Here is a 27,071-nt window from a genome sequence, read left to right on the forward strand (position 1 = left end):
TTTAAGAATTGAAATTTAAAAATTCAAATAAAATTCTTAGAACCCATATTCATGCATTTTTCTGTTTAAAAATTTAGCAATATATTCAACTGATGATGGTGGTTACTCTTTTGAAAATCCTATTTGATATCCTTCATTTTGATACATATTTTGACTAAATTGGCTGGAAAAACATTTACATGTATATAAAATAGATTTTTAAAAAAGGTGAAACATAAGAGAGAAAAAATTAAGAATTATAAGATGCGAAACCATAAAAGAAACACAAGTCTGATTCACTCTGTCCGCTAAACAAGTTTATCTCTCAAACGCATTCTTATCACGTGACTGGGTCTTTTATAAAACTCTTTATAAATGCTACCCGTATTTCTACGTACACGTGTTTCTCGACTTGAGGAGAATATGGAAATAGAAAGTCGTTGGGACGAAACCATTGACGATATTATCTTGTATCAAGGTTTAAGTGAGATTCAGTGCAAATATCTATAATGTATTTGGAGAACTTAGTCTGAGTGAGTTATCCATGTTTGATATGTGCAATTTTGATCTGGAGGAACTTCATACAGTGGACAGTGATGTTGTTTTATTCTTTCGAGAATGTGGGCGGGGTTTGAAGAAAAGTGTGGGTTATGTACAGATAACCCACACTTTTAACAAAAGAAAGCACGCCAAACTATGGTACAATTGTATTTACACAGTCTTGTTTTACACATGCTGCTGCTTATATCAATAGCTGTAACAGCACAATACACCAGTATCACTAAAACGTCACTGCCATGTTTTCGTAAAATTGTACACACAGTTTCGTATTTTACTCTAGCATAATTTAGCTGATGACTAGCTGCGGTCACAACTCGTTGTGACGCAAAAATTATAACATTGGTGCTAAGCCTATGTTATTTTATGATTCATTACGTAAATTTGCCCAGAACTATAGTTTTGTCACCCTTGCCTTGTTCCACGTATGCCAGACATCATCTACTGTAGCTCACATTGTTTACTCATGGAATATAAATGGTTTGATAATGAAGTCTTTACTTACAGTGAAAACAAATGTCCATTATAGTCCTGGTTGAATGATCCTTTTTGTATATGTCGAATTACTTGTATATTTTAAGTTGTACAAATGTTTACGATATATTTTTTTGAACCCGTGTGCTGTACGGCGTCGTAATTTGTTGTGATTGGTTGAACGTGTCCGTACAGTATTTCTATTGGTTAATTCCTATCATGTAACACTTACAGAAAGGCTGAGCTAGCCATTATCGGCAGATAATTTGTCAGATGCAGGGCGCCAAAGTTTGAAGTCAACATTTACATGTATAGCTACCTTAGATAAGTATACTAAGTGAAGGCAAGTCAAGATAGTGATCTCTAAACACAATGGATACCTGTTAATATTTTGTCAAACATTTTTGCCTATTCTATAGTCTAAATAACGTTACACAATGTCATAATCCCCACATTGCTGTTCAGTATAGAGATCACCAAAACAATCATATTGTTTTATGAATTATAAGAAGGTTTTGTCTTCTTTTAACACCGCCTGTATCAGAGAGTGACCAGAAACTGATTAGCAAGATGTATTACGGTTATACTTTGTACTCCCTATTTAACAAATGGACATCCGCGGGGAGCTTACAGTATTGTTTGAAGTATCCTGAACATGGAAATTCCCAAATGACTTATTTCATTGAATTTCGTAATCATTTTCAATTCAAAAAGGAGAAAAACGAGGAAAATTTAGATGATTGGAATTCTATTATAGGACATAATGAGTACTTGTAGTTTTAACATTCTTCTTCGGACCGATGAATTGCAAACAGTAGTGCAATGTCAATAGTAAATCAAAATCACTTTATGTCACTGTAAGATAAATATGGAAAGCATCTGAAGGCATTTCAGAACATTTACTTAATACAGTACTAGTAGAAAACTATTCAATGAGACGAGGTGGTCAGCTAGGAGAGAAAATATGAATTATCACAGTCAGAGAGGACACTGGCAGCTAGGAGAGAAAATACGACTATCACAGACTGTGAGAGAGGACACTGTCAGCTAGGAGAGAACATGCGATTATCACAGACTGTCAGAGAGGACACTGTCAGTTAGGAGAGAAAATACGATTATCACCGACTGTCAGAGAGGACCATGTCAGCTAGGAGAGAAAATACGACTATCACATACTGTCAGAGAGAACAATGTCAGCTAGGAGAGAAAATCCGATTATCAGTCAGAGAGGACACTGTCAGCTAGGAGAGAAAATACGATTATCAGAGACTGTCAGAGAAGATCATGACAGCTAGGAGAGAAAATACGACTATCACACACTGTCAGAGAGGACCATGTCAGTTAGGAGAGAAAATACGATTATCAGTCAGAGAGGACACTGTCAGCTAGGAGAGAAAATACGACTATCACACACTGTCAGAGAGGACCATGTCAGCTAGGAGAGAAAATGCGATTATCACACACTGTCGGAGAGGACCATGTCAGCTAGGAGAGAAAATACGACTATCACAGACTGTCAGAGAGGACACTGTCAGCTAGGAGAGAAAATACGATTATCAGAGACTGTCAGAGAGGACACTGTCAGCTAGGAGAGAAAATGCGATTATCACACACTGTCAGAGAGGACCATGTCAGCTAGGAGAGAAAATGCGACTATCACAGACTGTCAGAGAGGACACTGTCAGCTAGGAGAGAAAATACGATTATCAGAGAGTGTCAGAGAGGACACTGTCAGCTAGGAGAGAAAATGCGATTATCACAGACTGTCGGAGAGGACCATGTCAGCTAGGAGAGAAAATACGACTATCACACACTGTCAGAGAGGACACTGTCAGTTAGGAGAGAAAATACGATTATCACAGACTTTCAGAGAGGACCATGTCAGCTAGGAGAGAAAATACGATTATCACAGACTGTCAGAGAGGACACTGTCAGCTAGGAGAGAAAATAGACTATCACACACTGTCAGAGAGGACACTGTCAGCTAGGAGAGAAAATACGACTATCACACACTGTCAGAGAGGACACTGTCAGCTAGGAGAGAAAATACGACTATCACACACTGTCAGAGAGGACAGTGTCAGCTAGGAGAGAAAACAAGATTATCACACAGTCAGAGAGGACCATGTCAGTTAGGAGAGAAAATACGACTATCACACACTGTCAGAGAGGACACTGCCAGCTAGGAGAGAAAATACGATTATCACAGACTGTCAGGGAGGACCATATCAGTTAGGAGAGAAAATACGACTATCACAGACTGTGAGAGAGGACACTGTCAGCTAGGAAAGAACATGCGATTATCACAGACTGTCAGAGAGGACCATGTCAGCTAGGAGAGAAAAAACGATCATCACAGACTGTCAGAGAGGACCATGTCAGCTAGGAGAGAAAATACGACTATCACAGACTGTCAGAGAGGACACTGTCAGTTAGGAGAGAAAATACGACTATCACACACTGTCAGAGAGGACACTGCCAGCTAGGAGAGAAAATACGATTATCACAGACTGTCAGGGAGGACCATATCAGTTAGGAGAGAAAATACGACTATCACAGACTGTGAGAGAGGACACTGTCAGCTAGGAAAGAACATGCGATTATCACAGACTGTCAGAGAGGACCATGTCAGCTAGGAGAGAAAAAACGATTATCACAGACTGTCATAGAGGACCATGTCAGCTAGGAGAGAAAATACGACTATCACAGACTGTCAGAGAGGACACTGTCAGTTAGGAGAGGACATACGATTATCACAGTCAGAGAGGACACTGTCAGCTAGGAGAGAACATGCGATTATCACAGACTGTCAGAGAGAAATACTGTCAGCTAGGAGAGAAAATACGACTATCACACACTGTCAGAGGACAAAGTCAGCTTGGAGAGAAAACAAGATTATCACACAGTCAGACAGGACACTGTCAGTTAGGAAAAAAAATACGACTATCACATACTGTCAGAGAGGGCACTGTCAGCTAGGAGAGAAAATACGATTATCAGAGACTGTCAGAGAAGATCATGACAGCTAGGAGAGAAAATACGACTATCACACACTGTCAGAGAGGACCATGTCAGTTAGGAGAGAAAATACGATTATCAGTCAGAGAGGACACTGTCAGCTAGGAGAGAAAATACGACTATCACACACTGTCAGAGAGGACCATGTCAGCTAGGAGAGAAAATGCGATTATCACACACTGTCGGAGAGGACCATGTCAGCTAGGAGAGAAAATACGACTATCACAGACTGTCAGAGAGGACACTGTCAGCTAGGAGAGAAAATACGATTATCAGAGACTGTCAGAGAGGACACTGTCAGCTAGGAGAGAAAATGCGATTATCACACACTGTCAGAGAGGACCATGTCAGCTAGGAGAGAAAATGCGACTATCACAGACTGTCAGAGAGGACACTGTCAGCTAGGAGAGAAAATACGATTATCAGAGAGTGTCAGAGAGGACACTGTCAGCTAGGAGAGAAAATGCGATTATCACAGACTGTCGGAGAGGACCATGTCAGCTAGGAGAGAAAATACGACTATCACAGACTGTCAGAGAGGACACTGTCAGTTAGGAGAGAAAATACGATTATCACAGACTTTCAGAGAGGACCATGTCAGCTAGGAGAGAAAATACGATTATCACAGACTGTCAGAGAGGACACTGTCAGCTAGGAGAGAAAATAGACTATCACACACTGTCAGAGAGGACACTGTCAGCTAGGAGAGAAAATACGACTATCCCACACTGTCAGAGAGGACACTGTCAGCTAGGAGAGAAAATACGACTATCACACACTGTCAGAGAGGACAGTGTCAGCTAGGAGAGAAAACAAGATTATCACACAGTCAGAGAGGACCATGTCAGTTAGGAGAGAAAATACGACTATCACACACTGTCAGAGAGGACACTGCCAGCTAGGAGAGAAAATACGATTATCACAGACTGTCAGGGAGGACCATATCAGTTAGGAGAGAAAATACGACTATCACAGACTGTGAGAGAGGACACTGTCAGCTAGGAAAGAACATGCGATTATCACAGACTGTCAGAGAGGACCATGTCAGCTAGGAGAGAAAAAACGATTATCACAGACTGTCATAGAGGACCATGTCAGCTAGGAGAGAAAATACGACTATCACAGACTGTCAGAGAGGACACTGTCAGTTAGGAGAGGACATACGATTATCACAGTCAGAGAGGACACTGTCAGCTAGGAGAGAACATGCGATTATCACAGACTGTCAGAGAGAAATACTGTCAGCTAGGAGAGAAAATACGACTATCACACACTGTCAGAGGACAAAGTCAGCTTGGAGAGAAAACAAGATTATCACACAGTCAGACAGGACACTGTCAGTTAGGAAAAAAAATACGACTATCACATACTGTCAGAGAGGGCACTGTCAGCTAGGAGAGAAAATACGATTATCACACACTGTCAGAGAGGACCATGTCAGCTAGGAGAGAAAATGCGACTATCACAGACTGTCAGAGAGGACACTGTCAGCTAGGAGAGAAAATACGACTATCACAGACTGTCAGAGAGGACACTGTCAGTTAGGAGAGGACATACGATTATCACAGTCAGAGAGGACACTGTCAGCTAGGAGAGAACATGCGATTATCACAGACTGTCAGAGAGAAATACTGTCAGCTAGGAGAGAAAATACGACTATCACACACTGTCAGAGGACAAAGTCAGCTTGGAGAGAAAACAAGATTATCACACAGTCAGACAGGACACTGTCAGTTAGGAAAAAAAATACGACTATCACATACTGTCAGAGAGGGCACTGTCAGCTAGGAGAGAAAATACGATTATCACACACTGTCAGAGAGGACACTGTCAGCTAGGAGAGAAAATACGATTATCAGAGACTGTCAGAGAGGACACTGTCAGCTAGGAGAGAAAATACGACTATCACAGACTGTCAGAGAGAACACTGTCAGCTAGGAAAGAACATGCGATTATCACAGACTGTCAGAGAGAAACACTGTCAGCTAGGAGAGAAAATACGACTACCACACACTGTCAGAGGACAAAGTCAGCTAGGAGAGAAAACAAGATTATCACGGTCAGAGAGGACACTGTCAGTTAGGAAAGAAAATACGACTATCACATACTGTCAGAGAGGACATTGTCAGCTAGGAAAGAAAATACGACTATCACACACTGTCAGAGAAGATCATGTCAGCTAGGAGAGAAAATACGACTATCACAGACTGTGAGAGAGGACACTGTCAGTTAAGAGAGAAAATACGATTATCAGTCAGAGAGGACACTGTCAGCTAGGAGAGAAAATACGATTATCAGAGACTGTCAGAGAGGACACTGTCAGCTAGGAGAGAAAATGCGATTATCACACACTGTCGGAGAGGACCATGTCAGCTAGGAGAGAAAATACGACTATCACAGACTGTCAGAGAGGACACTGTCAGCTAGGAGAGAAAATACGATTATCAGAGACTGTCAGAGAGGACACTGTCAGCTAGGAGAGAAAATGCGATTATCACACACTGTCAGAGAGGACCATGTCAGCTAGGAGAGAAAATGCGACTATCACAGACTGTCAGAGAGGACACTGTCAGCTAGGAGAGAAAATACGATTATCAGAGAGTGTCAGAGAGGACACTGTCAGCTAGGAGAGAAAATGCGATTATCACAGACTGTCGGAGAGGACCATGTCAGCTAGGAGAGAAAATACGACTATCACAGACTGTCAGAGAGGACACTGTCAGTTAGGAGAGAAAATACGATTATCACAGACTTTCAGAGAGGACCATGTCAGCTAGGAGAGAAAATACGATTATCACAGACTGTCAGAGAGGACACTGTCAGCTAGGAGAGAAAATAGACTATCACACACTGTCAGAGAGGACACTGTCAGCTAGGAGAGAAAATACGACTATCCCACACTGTCAGAGAGGACACTGTCAGCTAGGAGAGAAAATACGACTATCACACACTGTCAGAGAGGACAGTGTCAGCTAGGAGAGAAAACAAGATTATCACACAGTCAGAGAGGACCATGTCAGTTAGGAGAGAAAATACGACTATCACACACTGTCAGAGAGGACACTGCCAGCTAGGAGAGAAAATACGATTATCACAGACTGTCAGGGAGGACCATATCAGTTAGGAGAGAAAATACGACTATCACAGACTGTGAGAGAGGACACTGTCAGCTAGGAAAGAACATGCGATTATCACAGACTGTCAGAGAGGACCATGTCAGCTAGGAGAGAAAAAACGATTATCACAGACTGTCAGAGAGGACCATGTCAGCTAGGAGAGAAAATACGACTATCACAGACTGTCAGAGAGGACACTGTCAGTTAGGAGAGGACATACGATTATCACAGTCAGAGAGGACACTGTCAGCTAGGAGAGAACATGCGATTATCACAGACTGTCAGAGAGAAATACTGTCAGCTAGGAGAGAAAATACGACTATCACACACTGTCAGAGGACAAAGTCAGCTTGGAGAGAAAACAAGATTATCACACAGTCAGACAGGACACTGTCAGTTAGGAAAAAAAATACGACTATCACATACTGTCAGAGAGGGCACTGTCAGCTAGGAGAGAAAATACGATTATCACACACTGTCAGAGAGGACACTGTCAGCTAGGAGAGAAAATACGATTATCAGAGACTGTCAGAGAGGACCATGTCAGCTAGGAGAGAAAATACGACTATCACAGACTGTCAGAGAGAACACTGTCAGCTAGGAAAGAACATGCGATTATCACAGACTGTCAGAGAGAAACACTGTCAGCTAGGAGAGAAAATACGACTACCACACACTGTCAGAGGACAAAGTCAGCTAGGAGAGAAAACAAGATTATCACGGTCAGAGAGGACACTGTCAGTTAGGAAAGAAAATACGACTATCACATACTGTCAGAGAGGACATTGTCAGCTAGGAAAGAAAATACGACTATCACACACTGTCAGAGAAGATCATGTCAGCTAGGAGAGAAAATACGACTATCACAGACTGTGAGAGAGGACACTGTCAGTTAAGAGAGAAAATACGATTATCAGTCAGAGAGGACACTGTCAGCTAGGAGAGAAAATACGATTATCAGAGACTGTCAGAGAGGACACTGTCAGCTAGGAGAGAAAATGCGATTATCACACACTGTCGGAGAGGACCATGTCAGCTAGGAGAGAAAATACGATTATCACAGACTGTCAGAGAGGACACTGTCAGCTAGGAGAGAAAATAGACTATCACACACTGTCAGAGAGGACACTGTCAGCTAGGAGAGAAAATACGACTATCCCACACTGTCAGAGAGGACACTGTCAGCTAGGAGAGAAAATACGATTATCAGAGAGTGTCAGAGAGGACACTGTCAGCTAGGAGAGAAAATGCGATTATCACACACTGTCAGAGAGGACCATGTCAGCTAGGAGAGAAAATGCGACTATCACAGACTGTCAGAGAGGACACTGTCAGCTAGGAGAGAAAATACGATTATCAGAGACTGTCAGAGAGGACACTGTCAGCTAGGAGAGAAAAAACGATTATCACAGACTGTCAGAGAGGACCATGTCAGCTAGGAGAGAAAATACGACTATCACAGACTGTCAGAGAGGACACTGTCAGCTAGGAGAGAAAATACGATTATCAGAGACTGTCAGAGAGGACACTGTCAGCTAGGAGAGAAAATGCGATTATCACACACTGTCAGAGAGGACCATGTCAGCTAGGAGAGAAAATGCGACTATCACAGACTGTCAGAGAGGACACTGTCAGCTAGGAGAGAAAATACGATTATCAGAGACTGTCAGAGAGGACACTGTCAGCTAGGAGAGAAAAAACGATTATCACAGACTGTCAGAGAGGACCATGTCAGCTAGGAGAGAAAATACGACTATCACAGACTGTCAGAGAGGACACTGTCAGCTAGGAGAGAAAATACGATTATCAGAGACTGTCAGAGAGGACACTGTCAGCTAGGAGAGAAAATACGACTATCACACACTGTCAGAGAGGATAACACGATCGATGTGTACTTAATCCTTCTAGAGATTCTGTATCTCTATGAAAGTTATGTCTGCTCATTTTAGAAATCAATGATATTGTCTGTTGATTTTCTATTTGACCCATATGTTATTGTATACGTGTCAATGCGTTCCTACCATTCCATGGTTTGAGTGAACTAAACTGAACTGAACTAATGTACCTGCATAATTTGTATCTATAAAGGAATCTCCAGTTATGGTTAGAAAATCCCCTGTCATGCCCTTCCAGTAATTCAGTTGTGAGGAATTCTCACATATACATGTAGGAATGTTTATACAATATTTACATCTCCAATGCGTTTGCCTTTGATGAATTGTAAAGATAACCATTTCCTCATGAACGTACTGCATATGAACATAGATAAATATAGTACGTCAATGTTAAAAGGGTTCGCACCTGAGTTTTTTAGTACTGCCAATTTTTGGGGAAGTGTTTTTAATTTCTACGTTGAAGGAGAATAGGGATTTGAACTTAAAAATTATTCAAGATCTATGCATTTGATCTTGATATTCCTGTTAGTGTCAATACAACATAAACAATACAGTCCAATCATTACATAAAATAGATATATAATCCAGGGTTGTTGGTTGTTTTGTTTTGTTTTTTTGTTGTTTTTTTTTGTTGTTTTTTTTTTACAAAATTTCGATTATATTAATTTATACTTTTTAAGAATAGGCGTTCTGTTTGAAAACTCTTTTTTCAAACAAATTCACGAATCACAACATCTGAATCAGTTCCAAATCTCAACTACCTTGTATCATAAATTATAAAATTGAAATACACGTATAGGGGTATGAAAATTTAGGATTTATTGGATAAAGCAGAAACTGTAATAACATGCAGATTTAAAACATTTTGATTAAACAATCCTTCCACCACAAAATGTAGTCCTGCCAAACCCTTTCAAAATTGAAATTGATACAAAGGATTTCAACTGGATAGGGTTAAGAAATAGATGCATGTATAATATGCTTGGATCAATGGGATGTGCTCAAAAGCTGGGGAGCTTAGAACTTCCTCAAGAATTCGACAGAAATGGAAGTAGTGTAAATATAAGAAATAATTTTCACTTCTGAAAATACGAAAATGTGCCTATTTTTCTATTAGGCCCTATAATGAATGAACCATATCTCCTTAAAGAATTTCATAATGTGAAGATACTAGAAAGAAAACGCAGGCCCTCATTTAGGGAATTCTTTATATAGAAGAATATCATAATAGAACGTATCATGGAGGTGTGTTTTACTGCATCCTATTTTCCTCTCTTTGATTTGCTAAACGCCGGAATAAAAATCACTATTATTGTTATATCAAGTAAGCATTCTTAATGTATTATAAATATGTTCGCTGTGGTCGTGTTAATTATTCATTTTCGCAGAATTGAGGACAAATATGTGATCCGGTATATTATATTACTTTACCAAGTCCACTTGGTGGATCCTCTACTTGAAAACCCCGAGAGTTTTCAGCAGTAAGAGGGCTGTTTGCCTGGTAGCTCTTGCTTTCTGTCCTCTCTTCCGGATTTGATTCGGCCCTGGTCTGCGGGATTTCGTCCTCTACAAAGGTCCAGTGTCCGTCATTTTTGGACGAGTCTGTTCCCGCTGCCGGACCATCGACATCTTCGTCCGATTTCTCATTCCTTTCTGGAACACTTTCTTTTGAATCCTCGTTTTCTGTTTGTGTAGTGGGTTCCCTTTCGTCTGTTGCTTTGGTGTATTCAGGCTTTGAGAAGCAATGTTTCGGCTCGGCTAAGTTTCCTTCCACCCCAAAAAATAAATTAAAGTGCAGGTACTTAGTACTGGTATATGATACTAACAATGAAGACTTTCCTAACGAACTCCGAGGGGAAGACACAATAAAATATCTTGTTCTTATGATATCATTTACAAAAAGAATCTGGAGAAAGTCAACACTTCCTTATTCTTGATGATGAGATAATTTCACAGCTCCCTCAATATAAAGTTACGTCTGCATAAACTATATACATGTACAGTAGTACTATCAATAGTTACCCAATATTCTTATCGAGTCTTTCCCGAGATCTAGCAACTGGTTGCTTCTTTCACTTCTAATATCCTCCCCTTCCTCAACAAAATACACTCTCAGGTGTTGAAAAATGTGTTGAAATAGGTTGCTGCTCTATTTAAAAAGACCATGCATGGACAGCGATATATAAAAATGCCAACACAAATATCTTCGGTTGATTTCCCTTTGGAGATGTTTTAGCAAATGGAAATTTGGTGAACAGTTGATTTTAAGATAGAATATTAAATAAATATATTTACTGTATGTTGTCACACTAACTGTCGGTATTTACTGTATGGGATCACACTAACTGTCGGTATTTACTGTATGTGATCACACTAACTGTCGGTATTTACTGTATGTTGTCACACTAACTGTCGGTATTTACTGTATGTGATCACACTAACTGTCGGTATTTACTGTATGTGATCACACTAACTGTCGGTATTTACTGTATGTTGTCACACTAACTGTCGGTATTTACTGTATGGGATCACACTAACTGTCGGTATTTACTGTATGGGATCACACTAACTGTCGGTATTTACTGTATGGGATCACACTAACTGTCGGTATTTACTGTATGGGATCACACTAACTGTCGGTATTTACTGTATGGGATCACACTAACTGTCGGTATTTACTGTATGGGATCACACTAACTGTCGGTATTTACTGTATGGGATCACACTAACTGTCGGTATTTACTGTATGGGATCACACTAACTGTCGGTATTTACTGTATGGGATCACACTAACTGTCGGTATTTACTGTATGGGATCACACTAACTGTCGGTATTTACTGTATGTAGAGTAAGTACCTCTGGAAACCCCGAAGACGAATATGTCATCGACTTGCTATGGCAACCACCACACGTGCCTGGTACTGTTCCCTGTTCCTTTTGTCGTCTTGTACCTTATTCACAGAAGAGTTAGTTAGGTAAAACATGCTCGATCGTTTTGACATTTGACGATTGACTCTATCATTTACAGTGCTTTTGAAACATCCGTTGACCTTGGCTTTTCAGTTGACCTAGTAAGAAGTATCTATCTTACAAATTACCAACAGATAGACAGACCCTCAATCTTTGGAGCACCTTAAATTCACATTTTATCAACTGAGATAGTATTTTTATGTTTGCGTCAAAAGAGCATTTTTGTTTTCAAGTGAAGCGAAATGTATTCAATGTATTATGCTTTAAATAGTTTATGTTTACGCTGAGGGGTTTCTTCAATAAGAATATTTTCCAACACTTCCTCAATGTGACCATCTTTCTCTTGCAAAAGACGGAGGAGCCATCCGCCTTCGTTGTGGAAACCCATTGACATCATCTGTTGTAAGGCTTCTTCAATTTCATTGCCTGAAATACAAAAATTTAAGAAAATAATATATTTCAGACAACATTTCGAGACCGAGGAGATTACCCTGCATCATCCACGAAAACAAAAACTTCATTTCTATCCTACTTCGGCTCAGAAATATAAAGTCGTTTACCTATACAGTTACGAATTAGTCACCGTGATGTCATTGCAGTTATGGTTGTAGGTTGGTTGAATATTACTCAAGAATTTTTCACTCACATATGGAGACGTCACCATTGCTGGTGAAGAGCTGCAAAATTTAGAGCTATGCTCGGCGCTTACGGCCTTTCAGCAGGGCGGGATCTTTATCGTGCCACACCTGCTGTGATACGGGGTCCGGTTTTTGCGGTCTCATTCGAAGGACCGCCCCATTTAGTCGCCTCTTACGACATGGAAGTGAACAGTAGGATAGCTCACAATTTACATACTTTTCATGTATCATGTTTGTTTGCAGATGCTCTACCGTTTTCAATAAAGTGATGCTTGTTTTAAATGTGAAAAAGCATGTGTATCATGGAATGATGACATTTCAACTAAGGGAATATTTTTCATAATGTGATCAATATTTGAAAATTTACGTGTGGTAGTATGGATGATCCTCAGTACACCCCTCTGTAAATTTTCAAAATGGGATAGAAAATTGCCGATTTCTGATTTTACTTTTATCCATGCGCTCTAAACATAATATAATGATTTCTTCCAAAAATACATGTAAATGCTTTCTAACTAAACGAGAAAGTCATTTTATCAGCATTCTTTTGTGAGTTATTCTATGCAAAAATGGAAATACGCAATGAAGGTATTCATCCAATAACTTGTAACGACACTTGTAGATTTCGAGAAGGATTCTGGGAAGAAACGTTGTTCCCGTGCTCTTACAGGAAAATATCTTAATCATTCAGGAATATAGTATGTTGTTGTGAATCATACCATCATTGGGGTGACCGTTGCAATGGTGGAGGCATATTGCCCTCAATTTAAAAAGAGGAATTTATGTTGTTGCAGTGAAAGCAAACTCCGAAAACTTCATCAAGTTTGAGCATCTCGAAGTTTCTATTAACAACAACGACAATAATGTTTTTTCTAAGAACAAAATTAACGTTCTAACTTCTTACATGGATCAGAAATAAATGTTTCACTGGTTTCGCATTCGGTCACTGTGTTTTCTTCCAGTTGGTTCTCGGGTTTTGTGTTCTGCTCGCTCTTAGCATTACTCTGGTCGACACGCTCTACTTCTTTGTCGATGTCAATTGATTCTTTGTTATTTTCGGTGCTCTCGTTGGTGACGTCAACATTTTCAAATCGATCAGCGCTTTCGGAAACCCTTTGATCAGCATTTCCTGTGAATGTTAAAAATGTTTTTAACATGTTTAATAGAAATGCCATTGAAATTGCACTGTAATTGGTACCGGTAGTCGTCTTCACCTTGGCCAGTCATGTAATCTGGGAATAGTTTTACGCCGATGGTAATATATTGCACAAATTCTTCTGTTCCAACTTCTGGAATTTTTGTTGCACATGCCTTAAGTTTTGGCTTGAGAAATGGTGTACGTGTGTGCACTGGAAAAAATATCAATTTATAGAATACCAGTCGGGGTATGATTTTTCTCCAAAAGAATGTTTGAACTCTGAACTTTACAGTGTGAATATCTTGGAATTACCTCTAGCGTATATTTTCAAGCAACCGTCTACCGCATTCTTCGTAAACTCCGACATTTCTTCGTTCGAAGAAAAGGACACAAAGTCACCGTCATCATCTAGGATATAAAGCAAAAAGACGGATTTCTTTTATCTGAAATATGCTCAAAGTTTCTATCTCTATTAACAATATGTATAAACAATTAAATGCTTTCTTTGTTGTTTTATTGGTGATGAAGGTACATGTAGCTAAAATTGCACAAACAATTCATGTAATTTTTTTTTTGCAATGATTGCTACCCTCATCACCCGATAAAACAACAAAGACAATTCATTATTTATATTTTTATGTATTTTTAAAACATATAAACTAGATTGAAATACATATCGTTGACCATTTTGTTACTTTAAACTATGGACACGATTTGAGCTGACAATTTTCAAATTCTATTTTTCCATTTTTTAAGGTTTAGAATACTTAAGGAAGGAAGTTTTAATAGTCAAACAAAATTTGAATATCAGTTGACTTGAGTTACAGGTGAGATACAGCACTCACAATTATTTGTTATGTAAACAAGGCTCGTGCCATGTTTTTGTATATATTGCTCAATAGAAAATATCCTGTTTAAAACAAAATGATATGTGCTAAACACTAGCAACTATCTAATTGTATTCAGATTCACTTGTAAATTGAAAAATTGCTTTAAACGAAATTTGTACTGGTATATTTAACCTATGTAAACAAAAACCTTGGCACGAGCCTTGTTTATATAACAAAGAATTGTGAGTTCTGTACATGTATCTCCCATATACCACGACAACCGACATTCAAAGCTGATCATTAGAAATACCTTAGTTAAACATTCTAAACATTAAAAATGGAAAAACAGAATTAGAAAATTTTCAACTCAAATCGTGTCCATGCCCCTTTGAAGTAACAAAATGGATTTGAAACAACAAACATGTAATAAAAGCAATCTCAATTTCAAAAGAAATGTAAGAGAAAACATTCAGTGAATATAAATACATGTACAAGATAATTTTGATGCAAAGCATCTTTAATAGAATCGGTAGCTAAAATTTTAGATATTATAAACTCATAAACTATTTCGAAACACACACACACACGGAATTTGTAATATGAAATAATTCATTTAAAAATGGAAACAAAATTTAGAAACAATCTAATTCAAATACACTTTTAAAAAAGCACCAATACTATCATCTATGTAAGAGCACTAAAAAAATTTAGGTTTAAATAATGGATGTGTCCGGTTGATATTGCAACAGAACTTGAACTTAAATAAATGATTTTAGAATCAGCAGGTGCATCTCTAGAGCTACATCATGTGTATCGAGGAAATTCATAGAAAGCATATACAAAATACGGACGTTAAGCAAGTGTGTCTATGAAAAATATGCTAGACACAGGGAACTAACATTGTAATCAATAATTATTGGATGAAGTTTAGATTCTTTTAGTTTTACACCAGATTTCATTATTGAATAATAATAAACACGGGACGTTCCGGGATTTCGCCCCCTTTGACGCCCATCGGAGCGAACTGGGGACTTAAATGCAACCAACAGGTCTTTTCCCCACGCCCCACTGAATTGAAATCCTAAATCCGCCTAAGCTACAGATGTAATAAAGGAAATTTGCATCCAAGAACCTAAATATTGATTTATAAAATGTTGAAGTACCATCATGATGGTATGCAAAAATAACTCTTGTTTTTATCAATTCATTATGTTAAATAAATCTGGAACCTCATAATGAGTTGCTTCTATATTCTACACACTGCCATTCCGGGGAGGAGCTTCGTATGAAATATTTGTTTAATGAATGTATTGATTACAGTAATCAACAATGATATTTCTGTATTTTTTTCAAAATCTGTTATTCATGTCATTGATAAGAAATCATCCTACCGAAACAAAAATCAAAATATATGATTTCTCATTTCTCCATGCGCATTTTCTAACACAACCACAAATGGATGAGGGGGCGGACAAGGGATAGCCCTCTTACCCCCACCCCCACCCCCTTCTCCTGAATAGTGATAAATTGCATTTCATTTGGGTGCTGAAGTGTATTGCATGCCACTTTCTTACCTATGCACTGCAACGGTTATAATACATATGAATATAACAGGTTTGCGCGATGTTGCAAATGTCAGGGACGGATCCAGGAATTGCGGTTAGGGGGTGGAACTTTACGAGGCAGGGGGTTTGGGTCCCCCGGACGCTCCTTGATTTTACAGATTTTATAGGGCTTGAAATGTGTCTCCTATGTAGTCATTTTTACTATTTTCGGTAAAATGACGTAAATTTTAAAGGTTTTTGGAAAAAATGTAAGTTCTCCCATTAAAAGTAATTCAATAAATCAAAAGATTTTGGCATTTTATTTCTCTGAGAGTGGAAGAAATTATTGCTTCTCTTATAGTTTACAGTTTTCTTAGCAAGAGACCACGATTTAAATTTGAAAATTTTAGGAGGGAGCGCGCGCCGGCTGCGCCCCCTTAAATCCGCCAATGAATGTATTCTTTATTGTATTTGTAAATTGTTTCTCTCAAAGTTTCAATATTCCCATCGTCGGATACCCACGGCTGATCTCGTCTTCTACTCGTAGAAGACGAGATCAGCCGTGGGTATATCCGACGATGCAATATACCCAGCGAATTGCCAATACAAAGCTAAAGCTAAAATGATCAGGTTTAAAATGTAAATATGTTAAAAGAGTATTTTATAGACTTTAAAAAGTTTAATTGTTGTTGACGTCTGTATTGATATAGGGAGGTGACCATTCTACATTGATCAAGTGCTTTTTTATGGGATTCGAAACTGTGACTGTGAGATGAGTTTGACTTCTAGGCGGGCAATTCTACTTTCACTTTGAACGGTAAGTTGAAAAGAGCGTCACCCTTGGCTAGCGAAGATGGCTGCATCTTTGATGTAAAATATCTCGAAAAGGAATCAAGGACCCAAATGCAAATTTGGCCTTGTTGGATATGTTAGGATTTTTGCTGATAGTTGAAATCTGTCATTATATTTGGAATTTTAAAAAAAAATATTTAGGGGTTGAAAATGGGTATATTTTCCTCATTTTTATTTATTTTTTACTTCCAGGATGGCAGGTGCCTGAGTGTATCTCAACCCATTTCCAGGCTAGCAGCAGATGTCATGATGGACCTTTAAAATCTTTCACATGTGTACTTTCAAGAAGCATATACATTATTTTTGAAAATTGGTTGCCATGGTAATAAAATCTGAAAATTTAAACAAGGGCTGTGTTCAAGATCGTAGCGGCTAGCATAGGGGGCTAGGTATGGCGGCTGATTTGTGTCATTTTACAACTTATCGTCTTTTTGTTATTTCGAGGCGAAAAAACACCAAAACTGTTACGATATTTACCGACTTTTCGTCCCGAAATAACGAAAAGACGACAAAATGATAATATCAGCTACTTTTCGCCTCAAAATAACGAAAAGACAACACGTTGTAAGATGGCACAAATCAGCCACCATACCTAGCCCCTAAGCTAGCCGCTATACAAGAGGGCGCGTTACGCAAGCTTCACATACACCTCTGTCAACGCTTGGAATCGCGTGACAATATAATCACATGATATAAACAAGAATTCTCGGTTTCCTTTCCGTTTAAAAGTTCTGGTAACAGGTGATGACATCAGGCTCTTTTCATAGCCCAATGGCACAAATCAACCACCATACCTAGCCAGTTGGCAATGCATCAAATTCACTCATGGATGCCATCGTATTACATCCGAGATCTCAATCTCTACCCAGAGTTATCGTTCCTTACACTCACTTACACCTCTGTAAACGTCTCAAGGGTTTTACAAGATTTTTGTAAAATGGCACGTATGCTCAAATAAAGTATGGTTTTGACTTCAGTTACAAAAATATACGTAAATAAATAAATATTGAGCAGATGTCAAGTCTTTTTGTGACACAAGAAGCATTGATTTGGATTGAAACGTAGATATTGGGCAGTTCTATACATAGGTACATGAAGAATATATAGTAATGGAAAAAAATCTACAAATAGTTGCTTGTCCTACATTTTCCAGATATTTCATAAAATAGTTCTTAGTTTTATTAGCCGTAAAAAAAAGTGGATTTACATGTGGAATAACATTGCTTATTTTGAGACGTAAGTGAGTATAAGGAACGATAACTCTGGGTAGAGATTGCCGAGATCTGTGTAGAGTGCGCGAGACATTCGAGGAGTTCCGATTGCGATACGATCTTGAACGCAGCCCATTCTCTCACCAGAGGGCGCGTTACGCAGTGCGAGGAGCGCATGGAACTAATATTTAAAGAGACACTACAGCTCATTTTCCACATTTTAATAAAGTGTTTTTTAAAACACGTATTGATAAAATGATAAATATCATATCGATACTGACAATTTTGAACAATTGGATGCATCAACTTACTCTCAAATGCGCTTTGAAGATCGTCCGGAATTCAAAGGTTTCTTCATACTGACTCGGACTATTGAATGCTTATTTACATCACGTGGTTTTGAATGACAGCAAAGGTGTTGTGTAGGAAATTATTTAAATTCCCCTTCAAGGGGGTCCACACTCACCTTTCAAGTATAAGATTATTCCCTGCTCCTTATAATAAGTAATTATATAAATCATTGTTTCAACAGAAGCCCTTCCATGTTCCAATTGACCGATGTTTTTACAACTAACACGTGTGTGTTCAGATAAAAATAGCACAAGTTTACTTTTAAAAAGCAGTGTCTTCGCGGCTAGTCCCAATGGCAGATTTAGGGAGGGGGGGGGGCAGGATCCCCCTCCCTCTCGCCACAAATTGTGAGTGAAAATCCAAATTTTGCACCCAGAAACCCGATTACTTTGGCTAATATTTGACTTTCTCATTCCCCTTCGGAAATCCTAGCTAGATCCGCCACTGAGTTATAATCATTTCTCCTAGCCTTTTGTTTTCCAACAGTCATACTGATCGCAAGGTCAATTTTATTTCACATATTAGTTTTATCTCATTTTATTTTTACCTCTTTTCTTACAGAATCTGTCAAAATTCTGGATCTATCTATCCACTACACTTCCTCTCACTGGACGACATGCTGCACTGTTTACTGTCTGTGCGCATGCGTCTGAAGACCGAAAGGAGGAGACTCGATATTTTTTGTATAGGCCATCAAAAAGTATTAAATTTTACGTTAAAACGAGAATTTTTGACTTTAGATAAGTGTTATTTTCGCAAAGTTCATACATTCAACAATGCAACAAAAATTGAAAAATCGCTGGGAAAATTGTCATTTAATGATTTTTGCGCAAAATGAGCTGTAGTGTCTCTTTAAGGAGGGGACGCAGCCGACCCCCCCCCCCCCTAAAAATTTCAAATTTTATGTAAATCGTAGTATCTTGTTTAGAAAAATGTACTAAGCGATAAAAGAAGCAATAATTTCTTCCACTCCCAGAGAAATAAATGACAAAATATTTTGATTTCTTGAATTACTTGAGTATGAGAACTTATTTTTTTCCCCAAAAACCCTTAAAATTTGCGTCATTTTATTAATTTCACCTTATTAAAAATGATAAAATATAATACAAATGACTAAATAGGAGACATATTTCAGGCCCAATAAAATCTGTAAAATCCAGGATCTTCCGGGGGCTGCGCCCCCACCAGGGCCTCGCCCTGGACCCACTGGGGGCCTCAAGTCGGCCTCCAGACCCCCTGCCTCACCCAGTGGCGCCCCCTGTAGCCTCAATTCCTGGATCCGCCCCAGGTTTAAGACCCAAAACACAATGGGAACGGCATCGAATACGTATATTCGGTATGATCAGTTTGATGCAGATTAGTGGTGAAAAACGAAAGGAGTTTTAAAAAAGAAGTATAAGTACCTCTCCACTAAACCTCTACCCCCCCCCCCCCTTCACAACCCCTTCTTCTCACCCTGCCCGCCCCCTCATAGATCGGCCGCTAATTGCTGGGAAAAGCTCATATTTGCACAGATTCCACGTTTGCACGTACCTAAGACAGTTTTCCCCCCTAGGCTTCTAAATAAAGTATTGTGCACACATGTACCTTGTACACACTTCCCACTTTGGAAACTGGCATTCCAAAATAAGCACAAGATATCCATCACTTCGTGATAATGAATTTCCTTCCCCATACAGAGAAATACTTCCCTGTATTCTATTTTACGGGGTGACGTAAGTTAGGCTCGTATGCTATGTACTTCATACATTTGAATTTTTTCTCCGCCTTCATGACGTCACATAGTTTATTTGGGGAGGGGGGGGGGGTAAAATCTTTATCTCACTTAAACTCTTTGCATGATAGATATATATTTTTTGCGGAAGGAATCATATTCACAGAGTGTAATAAATAAAAACTGGTAAAGAATTTGGTGCCGAAAAAGTATACATTTTCTATAAATAACCATCAACATTAAAGAATTTTGTAAAGGGCAATGTCTCCTATGCTGGTATTTTTTCTATTGTATGATTCCCCTAATATCCACAATTAATATACATGTACATATATTTTTACAGTAGTAGTTTGGTTTTTTGGGTTTTTTTTTGTTTTTTGTTTTGTTTTTTGTTTTCTCTAAATAAAGTATTGTACACACACTTTGGAAACTGGCATTCCAAAATAAGCACGAGATATCCATCATTTCATGATAATGAATTTCCTTCCCCATACAGAGAAATACTTCCCTGTATTCTATTTTACGGGGTGACGTAAGTTAGGCTCGTATGCTATGTACTTCATACATTTGAATTTTTTCTCCGCCTTCATGACGTCACATAGTTTATTTGGGGAGGGGGGGGGGGTAAAATCTTTATCTCACTTAAACTCTTTGCATGATAGATATATATTTTTTGCGGAAGGAATCATATTCACAGAGTGTAATAAATAAAAACTGGTAAAGAATTTGGTGCCGAAAAAGTATACATTTTCTATAAATAACCATCAACATTAAAGAATTTTGTAAAGGGCAATGTCTCCTATGCTGGTATTTTTTCTATTGTATGATTCCCCTAATATCCACAATTAATATACATGTACATATATTTTTACAGTAGTAGTTTGGTTTTTTGGGTTTTTTTTTTGTTTTTTGTTTTGTTTTTTGTTTTCTCTAAATAAAGTATTGTACACACACTTTGGAAACTGGCATTCCAAAATAAGCACGATATATCCATCATTTCATGATAATGAATTTCCTTCCCCATACAGAGAAATACTTGCGAGGTGACGTAAGTTAGGCTAGTATATATCATGCATTTAAAAAAAATTCTCCGCCCTCATGTGACGTCATAGTTTGTTTTATTTTGTTTTGTTCAAATCTTTGCATGATAGAAATATATTATATGAGGGATTTATATTCACAGGGTATAATAAAAAAGAATTTGGTGCTGAAAAAGTATACATTTTCTATAAATAATCAATCATCAACATTAAAAAATGTTGTCAATGACAATCAGTGCTGGTATTTTTTTCTATTCTAACTCTATCATACAATGGTTTCCATAATACCCATTTAAATATATTTTTACAGTAGGTTTTTTTTTTTGAATTGTTGATAATAAACTATGCAATTTTAAACAGCATTTATTATTTTTTTTATCTTGCTGTTTCAATAATGGAAACGTGCGATTTTCTGATGTTGATATATAATTTATATATACGTATATACTTATCTGACAGCTTTAAAAAGATGGCAACATATACATTTTCTTTGGTCATCGATTAAATCAAACTATACTGAATGGAAATTAATACAGGTTTTCTGCTTTTAACCATTGATATTGATAAGTCACACACAACAAAGAAAACAAAATAAAATCATACGTCACATTTTACCACATGATGTCAGTCACATTGACATTTGGATCACAAACTTCCGCCAGAGTTCGTTTGCTTACATTACTATTCGTAGGTGACGTAATGAGGCCTCGACGGGGAGTTTGATGTGGATCGCGATTTGTCACTTGCTTACATATTTTCTTGTGTTGGATTTACCATTAGTGACAACGTAATCGTTGCATGCAAGGGTAAGTTTTCATGTAGTAGAAATTTTCACAGAGTTAAAAGCCGCAAATTATTGCATTTTCTGATATTTGAAGACTTACTTTGGGTCAATCGTATCTACTCGGCTATTTCCGTAACCACAAATGAACCGAATACGGAAAAGGACGACTTTGGGTAGATCTAGGCCTAAACAATGCAATTTCTCGTATTTTCTCAATCTGTCGGAGATGAGCGACTTCAAAGTCGATCTCTAAAGGGCAGCGAAATACGCATTGCATCCATAGTCTACACATATTTTCCGTCATGACAAACTTCACCTTCGCCTTCGGTACAGACAAATAACGGAGTTAAGATGGCGACCTCCGCAGCCACGTGTAGACTCTTCTAAGTGAATCATTGCGCGGCTCAGTTGACTTGTATTTTTCCGAGTTTATGTACATTTTGATAAACAAAGGTTAATATCTTTGTCTCCTGCATTAAATTATAATACAAGTTATACGAGTATAACCTGGTTTGGGTCAGTTTACGCTTTTTTATAATCCGCTTCGCGTAAAGCGTAAACTGACCCAAACCAGGTTATACTCGTATAACTTGCCCCAGAATTAAAGTCATTCCTTAAGTAATTTGAAACTCCAAATTAAATGCTCCTTTAATATGTAACATAAATGATCTCTCTCCGTATTGAAAATTAGATAATGCACTATATGAATGACAAACAGAAAAACTTCTATATTGTAAACAGTGGCCTAATTATTGGACATTGTCAGGTAGTGTACTATATACTAATTTCGGTCAAACGTTTAAACTTCACAGTTTTAAGGCGCAAACTTCACAGAACAGTCCCAGACCATTCGATAGTCTGACACATTGGACAGTTTTCGACTTATTACTTACTTTCAAGATCTGTGTCATTACAAAACATGTTCAACCAAAAATTTTTTTTTTTTTTTGGTTTATCAATGTGATTGTACATATCAGTAACTGTGTAAATGAATTATTACAAAAAGTCGTAACAGCGACTTCTATAATCACGGAAAAAATTAAGAACATCAAAACTATCAGATGAATATCGTATTTTATCGATGTGTCAGGTCGTTGGTCTCGTGAGGGGGGTGGTGCCCTTCGTTTAATGAGATTTATATAAATAACATAATTGTAAATCTTCATAAAATGATAAATATGGGCCAAGTCAAAGCTATTTTAAGTATAACTAACACTGAATACCTACACAATTTTATGCTGATCATGTTGTAAACCAATCGCAATTTCTCAGCTTGCCGGAAAGGCCCGAGAACGTGCGATTGGTTGTAGACCTAAGCGTCAATGATGTTGCCTCATTCTGGGCGCTTCGTTCTGGAAATTTCCATAAAGCGGATTCAAGACTAAAACTACCAATTGAAGAAACGAACAGGCATATCTTATCTATTCAACAATTATCAAAACTTATTTCCTATGTAAGATCAAAATCAAGCATCGATAAACAACGGATTTACTTCAGATCGTATTATCTTAAGTTGTCATTAGAAGAAAAAAAGAAAAATGGCTTAGATCCTCCAAAGTGTGTCCGCTACTTACTCTCATGTTTGCTATTTCGGGGTAGTTTATCGAAAACGAAAGTAGATTTTTAATTAATTTTACGACATTAACTTATCATGCACGATTCTATTATAGTTTACGGACCTCACCTCACATTTGAAACAATATTAAAGGTGCAAGAAGTAACTCTGGAGCAAGCTTTTCGAAGTTCATTGGCAAAATTTGTTAATTTATAAGTATAGATATATGTATCGGGGTATCCAGTGTAAATCTTTGATCCCTTATTGTGGCCCACCCTACCCTGGGGAACCATGGTTTAAACAAACTTGAATCTACTCTATGTCAAGGAAGCTTCCATATATATTTTAACTTTTCTGGCGCAGTGGTTCTTGACCACGTTCTATTTTTCGTTTTTCATGGTTATCTCCCCTTTGAAAAAAAAACCAACTTCTCTTTACCCAAGAATTTGTGCCAAGTTTGATTGAAAATGGCTCAGTGATTCTTGATAATCTTTAAAAAAAAGATGCCACAAAATGTTTACTATTGAATTCTTAATTATCTTCACTTCAAAAAGGGCGTGCCACTTCCCTTCCAAATGATGAGATTCTTCAAAGTCATGCTTCAGTTTTAAACACATTAATATCCCAGTCAATGTGACGAATGGTTACGAGATACGTACTAGATTGGATTTCTAAACTTCACAAAAACCCTACATAGTTACTAGTACGTTGCTGGATCCAGTAAATGTTCTACCAAGCGTATCTCTTATTCCTTACGAAGATATCAACTGCTGTGAAGGAGAAACTTCAAATGTATTGTGCTACAACATATGCCAGAAATGTGGATTCTAAAAAATTCTAAAGAACTTCAGTAAATTTGAAATCACAAAACATTTCTCAAATCTACAACATAAAAACATATGACTTTTTCAACACTTGACACGGCCGTTTTGCGTGATGAATTAATCAAAGATTATTAGATTTTTTGACACTATAGACAGTTGTTTCTTCAATGAAAAAGGAAATACTCATAAATATTTATATTCAGTGATCAGTCATTCAAAAGGTTACTTTATTAAACACTACTCTGATTCTACGCACAAGTACCCTGAAGCATCCTCTCAAGATGACCCTGAAGTTGATAAAAGAAAGTACTGGAGTTCCCCATCGACAATATCTTTGTAATCTTTGGTGATCAGGTCTTCCAACAGTCTGTTGAAATTCCCATAGACACGAATTGTGCTCCTTTATTAGCTGAGCTGTTTTTATATTTTTACAAGGCAGAATTTATTCAAAAGCTTCTACGTGAATAGAAAAAAACCTCTTGCTGTAGCCTTCACCTAGACATTTGAAAAAAATTGACGATGTTTTATCTATTTACAATAATCATTTTACATTCATGTCGATTCGATATATCCCAGTGAACTCGAAATAAAGACAACACAGAGACTTCCACATCTATTTCATACTTAGATATTTTATTGAACACAGATGTTAACGCCAAGCTAACAACCCAACTTTGTTGCAAACGAGATGACTTCAGCTTCTCCATCGTTAATTTCTCATATCTATCCAGCAATATTTCATTATTATCTGCATATGGTGCTTATATCGCTTAACTGATTCGATACGTAAGAGCTTTTTCTGCGTATGAGTTTTTAAATCGAGGCAGGCTACTGACAAATAAGTTGATGTTACAAGGGTTTCAACGGTCTCGTTTAAAGTCAGCATTTAGCAGATTCTTTTGTGTAATACAACCTGTCATTGGGTCAAATTCTGTCTGACGTGTTTCATACCAAATGTTAGGCCGTCCTTTGCATACTACTTTTGACTACAGATTACTCCGTTTACCTGATCAAGATATAGGGCTACTTCGCTAACCGAGGATTTTCGGTCCACTTCGCTTCTCATAAACAATGACACAACGGGGAATCTCTACATATAGTCGACTTCATAGCCACTTTTATAATCAAACAAGACAATTCTTCCGAATATGTACAATGTTTAGTGGTCTAGATGTAAAAAAAGAAAAGACAACTCGTTACGTCTTGGAGAGAGAAAGAGCTAGGTTAATTTCCTATACCCACAAGTTCAGATTCTGAATTTTGTTAGTTTCGATATATTAGATGAAATATTTACCTTGCCACTGAAGACTAAAGGTTTTGTTTTGGAGTTCAGGGAACACGGCTTTTATCCTTTCGTATAGTTGATTGAAGGTAGTCGTTGATGGGTACGAAAATCGTCGTATTTCTGATATTTCCCTCCCACCCCTCATCAAATGAACCTTAACCGTCCTATCTGCCATTTAGTTAACACTTACGGTGTTTCAAGTATTCAAAGAAATGTTTCCCTATATTGGTATATACATGTACATGTATATACTGTGATAATTGAAATTGTGTGATTATTTTCCTCGTACATGACGCTTTATTGTATGAATTTTCAATATAAATAGCTGATAAAGGAAGAGCACAGGGAAACTCACTGCACGAAATCGCTGCTAAAATATATACATGTAAGAGAATTCTAAAATATATACATGTAAGAGAATTCATTTATATATACATGTAAGAGAATTCATTTATATATACATGTAAGAGAATTAATTTATATATACATGTAAGAGAATTCATTTATATATACATGTAAGAGAATTCATTTATATATACATGTAAGAGAATTCATTTATATATACATGTAAGAGAATTCATTTATATATACATGTAAGAGAATTCATTTATATATACATTGTACATGTAAGAGAATTCATTTATATATACATGTAAGAGAATTCATTTATATATACATGTAAGAGAATTCATTTATATATACATGTAAGAGAATTCATTTATATATACATGTAAGAGAATTCATTTACGGGGGTTGCAATCTTCCATTTGAAAACTTGTCTATTTGGAGTCTGCAATCCACTTTTTAGGGGGCGGAATAGGTATCATCTTTGGTTGCATCCCTTTTGAAAATTTCTCGATCCACCCTTGGATTTCTTGGTATGGTAATCTACTGAACCGCAACAGAACATGTGCACTCGACATTAGGACTCACACTTCCTTTGATCTACCCCCCCCCCCCCCCTTGTTCAATGTGCAAAAACTAATAATAGATATTTCCTGAAATGTTCTCGATTATGTGCCCATCAATCCTTAATGCCATTTTGCGCTTTATCAAACTTGTTAAAGGACACATCGCATGTTTCTAACCTTTTCGATTTTTTTTCAGTTTTACTGGAAAAAATATGAAAAGTAAAGATAACGAATAGTGAACAATCTCATAAATCCCATAAAGAATGCAAAATTAAGAGTAGGACAAACATGGACCCCTGGACACATCAGAGGTGGGATAAGTTGCATAGGAGGAATAAGCATCCCCTGTTGACCGGCAACACCCACCGTTAGCCCCTTATCCC

At 37.6% G+C, this 27,071-nt stretch overlaps 1 protein-coding gene across 3 annotated transcripts in view; it reads right to left on the reverse strand.

Annotated features, from left to right (window-relative positions):
* Positions 1-26,049, reverse strand: part of LOC130051715 (sequestosome-1-like) — a 29,306-nt gene extending 3,257 nt beyond the window's left edge. Inside the window, exons 1-9 of one of the 3 annotated variants that reach the window (XM_056154225.1) lie at positions 25,787-25,898; positions 23,341-23,465; positions 14,100-14,195; positions 13,864-13,998; positions 13,554-13,778; positions 12,294-12,437; positions 11,898-11,992; positions 11,063-11,189; positions 10,472-10,807 (exon numbers count right to left, since the gene is read on the reverse strand). In XM_056154225.1, the coding sequence (XP_056010200.1) occupies positions 10,472-10,807; positions 11,063-11,189; positions 11,898-11,992; positions 12,294-12,437; positions 13,554-13,778; positions 13,864-13,998; positions 14,100-14,195; positions 23,341-23,359 (1,177 nt within the window). In that variant the 5' untranslated portion in view covers positions 23,360-23,465; positions 25,787-25,898. Of the gene's footprint in view, positions 1-10,471; positions 10,808-11,062; positions 11,190-11,897; positions 11,993-12,293; positions 12,438-13,553; positions 13,779-13,863; positions 13,999-14,099; positions 14,196-23,340; positions 23,466-25,786 lie in introns of all 3 variants that reach the window. The other 2 variants (XM_056154222.1, XM_056154223.1) reach the window with 2 other exon arrangements.
* Between the last annotated feature and the right edge of the window lie 1,022 nt (positions 26,050-27,071).

The sequence above is a fragment of the Ostrea edulis genome, chromosome 2 (assembly GCF_947568905.1).
Source record: "Ostrea edulis chromosome 2, xbOstEdul1.1, whole genome shotgun sequence".
In the NCBI taxonomy this organism is placed as follows: Eukaryota; Metazoa; Mollusca; class Bivalvia; order Ostreida; family Ostreidae; genus Ostrea; species Ostrea edulis.